The sequence below is a fragment of the Octopus bimaculoides genome, chromosome 11 (genome assembly GCF_001194135.2).
Source record: "Octopus bimaculoides isolate UCB-OBI-ISO-001 chromosome 11, ASM119413v2, whole genome shotgun sequence".
Taxonomy (NCBI): Eukaryota; Metazoa; Mollusca; class Cephalopoda; order Octopoda; family Octopodidae; genus Octopus; species Octopus bimaculoides.
In genome coordinates, this window is record NC_068991.1 from 49,754,927 (window position 1) to 49,761,631 (window position 6,705).

A 6,705-nucleotide genomic window follows, 5' to 3' on the forward strand; every position below is an offset into this window, starting at 1 on the left:
GGGCCTACCTCTTCCACGGGTTCCCTCAACTGTTAGGGTGTGGCACTTTTTCACGCAGCTATCCTCCTCCATTCTCACCACATGTCCATACCAGCGCAATCGTCTCTCTTGCACGCCACAACTGATGCTTCTAATGTTCAGCTTTTCTCTCAAGATACTTACACTCTGACGGGTATGTTATTTGTATATTCAGTTTTAAGGTTTCTATGTTTTTTTCTCTTTTGTTTAGCTTATGGTAAAGTGTTTCTTGTTCGTAAAGTGAATGGCTTTGACTGTGGTAAACTTTATGCTATGAAAGTTCTCAAAAAAGCCAGTATAGTTCAAAAAAACAAGACAACAGAACACACTAAAACAGAGCGTCAAGTCCTTGAAGCTATACGCCAGTCTCCATTTTTAGTTACACTTCATTATGCTTTCCAAACTGATGCAAAACTTCACTTAATTCTTGGTAAGCAAACATTTTATATTCATTGACGATGATAAAAAGAAAGAAATAATTGTATTTTCATCAGTATTTAATATTTTCCACTTTCATCAGTAAAAATGTAAGTGTTTCAGTTTCTAAAGTGAATCTTTAAAATTCTAGTTCATCATTTTTAAGAATTAAAGTAAAAGTAAATATTAACGTTACATTTATGTATTTGTTTTGCATGATTCTTGATGTGAAAATGTGTATTTGAAACAGATATTCGCAAAAGATGACCATCCCCAAGTACGTGGTAGGTAGTCCATCAGTGTTCAATGATGACAAAGTCTGTGTTCTCAGTGATGAAAGCGCATGTGACTCTACAGTCCAAAGCTAGAAGTACTCAGGTTCCCACAGATGTCACAGCAATAGTCTGTTGACTGAATTGAGGCAGATGCTGCCCTGTGACGTCTTTCTCTTGCAGCATCGAGATGCTGCTGCCGGTCCTCTTTGTAGTCAGCTGCTGCTTGTGAGGTGAGCGACCTCCATGCTGATCTGTTTGTGGCAGAGGCTTTGAGTTTGTGTGGTCTAATGCCACTCCATTTGTGGTTACTTTTCAGAGTGTCTTTGTACCTCAATTTAGGTCTTCCTCATTTGTGCAAGCTCTGCATAAGCTTGCCATACAACAGCTGTCTGGGTATACAGTTGTCAGTCATTTTTTTTCTATACCCCCAAGTATAACAATAAATATCAAATACCTTTGGAAAACATAATAATGTTATTAATGTTGCTGAAAAATTTATTTATAAAATTTGACTCCTATTTTGATTGAATGGTCAGTTTCATAATACAACACAGGTGCCAAAGGTGACCGAAACCAATTTCTTTCAAACTTTGCATGCTGAATGGCCTTCTTATGAAACCTTTAAATATGAAATATTTTTTACCTGACTCTAATATTTGCTGAGTTATTACCATTTGAAATTTTTAAAAAAGTGACATTTTTCAGTTACTCAACAACTTTGAAAAGCCATATCTCAGCTGCTATTTGAGCTAGAAAGCTCACCATTGACTATAGCAGAGCTATAACGTAGTTACAATTAAAGTTGACATTATTATTGAAATAATAAAAATACTTATTTTGATTATCAACACTTTGTTTTCTCCTTCAAACTCAAATTGTCTTGCTTAGTAAGCAATTTTTGATAACTTGCCACTACTTTTCACTATAGTTATATTTATTAAAAATACTTTCCATTGAGATCCCAGTATGAATTTTTTTTTTTATGTGAGTTGTGACTAAGTAGGGCAATATTTGGACAAAATTTTAAAAAATCGATAACTACGTCTTTTAATCTATGAAAGGTCAGTGGTCAGATTTTAGGTCAACTTCTTTATTTTTATTGTGAGGGAAAAATACACTAAACAAAAGTTGTAAATCTATTTAAATGCTTTAAAATGGAAAAAAACAAATTGAGCTTTCTAGCTCAGTAGCTGAGATATGACTTCTCAAATTATTGAGTAACTGATAAAATGTCACTTTTTTGAAAATTTCAAATGGTCATAACTCAGCAAATATTAGAGTCAGGTAAAAATATTTCATATCTGAAGGTTTCATATAATGGCCATTTAGCATGCATAGTTTGAAAGAAATTGGTTTCAGTTAGCTTCAATTTTTTCAAAAATTTCTTTGATTTTGCACAGAAATACCCAATAAACACATGCTCTTATAATTCCTTCAGATCTTTAACTCTTTAACATTCGCATTATTTTGTCAAATGTAATGCTTATTTATTCACATTGTTTTGAACTAATCATGCATTAGCTGAAAGCTTTGAGATTTCGATGAGGTAACTTAGCTTTTAGAATGGTATTGCAGAGTTGGTGTGAGAGGCAAGATGTGACCAGTTGGGGCATAAAACTGGTAGAATATTTTGACTGGACATGACCAGTTTAAATGCTAATGGGTTAAATAAACAGAACTTAACAACTTCTGTGTGTGTGTGTGTGTGTTGTCTTAATACTTTATTCTTTTTCATAATTTTAATATTAGCAGTGTGGTCAAATATACAAATGTTATACCTTTAAACATCTGACTGAAAATTCATTCTATTAGAGTTAGATATTGGATGTGTCTGTCCTACTTATGTTGTTTATGTGTTTGTTTTGGAACTTGTATTTCAGATTATGTGAATGGGGGTGAAATGTTCACACATTTGTTCAATCGAGAACATTTTTCTGAATCTGAAGTCCAAATCTACATTGGAGAAATTGTTTTAGCATTGGAGACTTTACACAAGGTAAAAACCATCATTTGTTGTTTATCGAGACAAAGAAAAATTCTTGTAGGTGTTTATTTTAAATGAATTTACATTTGAAATGTTTTAAATTACAATCTAATTATTGTTCATTATACTATTGAGTTTTTATTGGTTTTGCTAATTTGCCAATGGAATTGCTTATCTTAGAAAGGATATCTCGTCTGGTAAAGTTGCTCCTGATACCAAGTGAAATATTCAAATTTGCACATACAATGAAAAAAAAATTACTAAGTATAAAAATAGAAAGAAAATATAAAAAAATGGATAAAGGTTCAATAATAGATTTTGTTGTATAATTTAAACATAAACCACTGAAATAATTTTCATTTTTAATCTTTAGTGACTAATTAAGGCAGTGAGCTGGCAGAATCATTAGAACGCTGGGCAAAATGCTTAGCGGCATTTTGTCTGTCTTTACATTCATCATCATCATCATTTAGCATCCGCTTTCTATGATGGCATGAGTTGGACAGCTTGACACGGAACTGACTAGCAGAGAGCTGTCCAGACTTCAACTGTCTGTTGTGGCATGACTTCTACAGCTAGATGCCCTTCCTAACATCAAACACTTAATAAAGTGTGCTGGGTGCTTATTACATGCCACCAGCACAAATGCATCTAAGCAGCACCAGCATGGGTGCATTAACACGAAACCAGCACAGGTGCTTTTTAAGTGGCACTGGCACCTGAAAGAACATACCTGTATGTGTGGAAGACAGCAATTTTACTTAGTTTGACACAGCGTATCAAGTACAGCAAATCATTACATCTGTCAACTTTGCCTTTCGTCCTTTTGGGGGTTGAGAAAGTAAGTACCAGTTGAATACCGGGGTCGATGACATTGCTTGTCTTGTACCAAAATTTGAAACCAATATTTAGCGACTAATTGAAGCAGCAAGCTGGCAGAATTGTTAGCATGCCAGACAAAATGCTTAGAAGTATTTCATCCTTCTATACGTTCTGAGTTCAAATTCCACTATGGTTGACCTTGCTTGTCATCCTTTTGGGCTTGATAAGATAAGTACCAGTTGATCACTGGGGTCAATATAATTGACTAGCCTCTCCCCCAAATTTGCTGACATTGTGCCAAAATCTGAAACCAATGGTGACTAATTTAAATAGTGATATGGAAATTATTTAATAAAATTAAATTTTGTTACTTCACTCTGCGTTGCTCCATACAATCCTTGCATCTTTTTTGTCTTGCTTTCTGCTATCACTTCCTTTTTGTATTTCATTTATTGGGACCTTAATTAAACATTTAGTCTCGTCATCCCTCCTCTTCAGTGTATCATTCTGGATTTCACTTTCTGTTACATTTTGTTTCCATCATTTAATCTGTAGCTATTTAAATTAAACTATTGTGAAATTAATCTTCATCTTAAACAAATTATATCTCCTGATATTTACTGTTAGTAAAAGAAAACAGTCAGTAGAAGTTTGTAGGAAGAAGTACTGAAAGAGACTATGAAAAACTTTTTCTTTTATGATTTTAGCTTGGTATCATTTACCGCGACATCAAGCTGGAGAACATTCTTTTGGATTCCTCAGGTCACATTGTTCTCACTGATTTTGGTTTGAGTAAAGAATTCCTTCCTGGTGACACGGTAAGAACCACGTTGTATCAATAGCGTTACTATGTGTAAAAATATTTTAGTAGTTGGTCTTGTTGATATATACAATAAATATTAGAAGATTTTTTTTTTTCTTGGACTAAAATAACTTTGTACTTTTAGAATATTGATTTCTTTTACGAAGCACAAGGCTAGAGTCTATATGTTGGTGTGATAAAGTTTGTTGAACCAACCCTGCCATGTTATTTGATTTATTTTCTCAAACTTCTGTTAGAATGAAACGAGTTTGATCCTTTTGAGAACTGCAGTCACAAGGTGTAAGGATGAAACTGAATAAAGTTTTTCATGCTGTTTTATGCTGTTAAACTACAGTTGCTGCCATCTCTTTGCTTTTATAGTTAAGATGTGGAATTATAATATATTTTTAGCCGTAATTTTTTGAAATTACAAGGAATGGAGTTTTTGATGCTTGTTTTTAGAAATTTACTTTTAGTTGGAGAGAGTAAATTAAGTTTGAGAGAAATTACAAAAGACAGTGTTTCTTTTTATAAAGATGTAGCTGGAGTTTGGAGTCCTTAACAAGGATTAACTCGGATCATCCAGCTGGTAATATGTACAAAGGTTTTCTGGTGGATAATACATAAGCTTTCAGAATACATGGATGTATTTTAATTTCAGATCTATCAAAAGTTTTGTTTGCTTCAAGCTACAGAAATTAAATAGAATATTTTCTTATACTTTTATGAAATTAACCTGCATAAAATGATAGACTGCTACTTTTGTTCCAGAAATACAAAACAGCTGAAATCCATAATGATATTTACTTTTCTATGAGTATTTCAATTCAAATATTTTTAAAATTGAATTTTTCATAACAGCAACTGTATTCTTGTTTATCCAATATTGTATGACAAGTTCTAACTATTAAAAAATATCATTTAAACCTGGGATCTATTTGGGTTTTGAGACAAGTGTAGCATTTGCAAATGCTTCTCTACATTTTTAGCTCTTCATTTGAACCTGTCTGAGTCTGTCCTGGTCTTATAATACAAACCTCCTGTTTTAATGTGATCTAAATTATAATTTGCCATCAAAATAGTCTGCTGATTTATGTTCCAAACCCCAGTTTCATATTGACAGTTATTTTACTAATTCATTATATTCAAAACTAATTGAAAGAATATATATTAGCAACAAAGGTAGTATTAATGCCAAAAGGTAATATTTATCTCCACTTAAACACGGATGTTCTGTTAAAACAAACTATACCACAGTAAATACCATGAGAGAAACTCTCATATTGGCTTCCGGTACAAAATACACTTTTGTTTATATTGCTAGCAGGGAGATAAGCCAATATGAGAGTTTCTCTCGTGGTAAATACTGCTGCATAGTTTGTTCTGACAGAACATCCACGTTTGAGTGGGGATAAATATTACCTCTAATTGAAAGAAACCTATTTCAACAGAAATGGTTAAACCTTCTAATTAACTTTTTTCAATAGTTGGAAGGACTTTTAATTTGGTTTTTAATCATTCTGAATCATCGGGATGCTCTCATCCTCTCAAACAGATTGATGGAAATTGAAATAGCTGAGCCAAAGTTTGTTTTCAGTAGTGTAAACCATGTGAAAAGTTGCCAGTTTCCAGCTAATATAGCATCTTAGTTGTTTTTCAAATTTGAGTTGGTAAACCACATGAGAATTGGTTCACTCCCTAACTCAAATCACACAGCATAGCATCAAAGTTAACTATACTATTCCTTTCAGCTAACTTAAACTTGCTAAAGAAATATTTATGCTCCAATAATTAAACTTTAATCTAATTGTTGTTTCATTATAGACTCATCGTGCCTATTCATATTGTGGCACCATGGAATATATGGCACCTGAAGTTGTAAGAGGAAGTTCAGCTGGACATGATTTTGTAAGTTCATATGTAACTGTATTGTTAGCATTTTTTACTTGGATTTAGTGATTAGCAAATTTTTATGTCATAATGTCAAATTTTGTGTCATATTGCTACATCCAGGTACCACTCTTCCATGTCCCCTCTTTTTTCTCCATCTCTTTACCACCATGTACTTTGTTGTCAGTAGTGGAGGTGCAATGGCCCAGTGGTTAGGACAGCGGACTCGCGGTCATAGGATCGTGGTTTCGATTCCCAGACCGGGCGTTGTGAGTGTTTATTGAGCGAAAACACCTAAAGCTCCACGAGGCTCCGGCAGGGGATGGTGGTGAACCCTGCTGTACTCTTCCACCACAACTTTCTCTCACTCTTACTTCCTGTTTCTGTTGTGCTTGTAATTCAAAGGGTCAGCCTTGTCACACTGTGTCACACTGAATATCCCCGAGAACTACGTTAAGAGTACACGTGTCTGTGGAGTGCTCAGCCACTTGCACGTT

General features: G+C 33.9%; 2 protein-coding genes across 2 annotated transcripts in view; one reads left to right on the forward strand and one right to left on the reverse strand.

The window, feature by feature from the left end:
• The window catches only part of LOC106869890 (echinoderm microtubule-associated protein-like 2), a 374,285-nt gene that overhangs the window by 122,843 nt on the left and 244,737 nt on the right, over window positions 1-6,705 (reverse strand). The gene's annotated exons all lie outside the window — the stretch shown is intronic.
• The window catches only part of LOC106869891 (ribosomal protein S6 kinase alpha-5), a 47,654-nt gene that overhangs the window by 17,291 nt on the left and 23,658 nt on the right, over window positions 1-6,705 (forward strand). Inside the window, exons 3-6 of the mRNA XM_014915813.2 lie at window positions 230-448; window positions 2,591-2,706; window positions 4,224-4,334; window positions 6,143-6,226. Coding sequence (XP_014771299.1) covers window positions 230-448; window positions 2,591-2,706; window positions 4,224-4,334; window positions 6,143-6,226 — 530 coding nt within the window. The remainder of the gene's footprint in view (window positions 1-229; window positions 449-2,590; window positions 2,707-4,223; window positions 4,335-6,142; window positions 6,227-6,705) is intronic.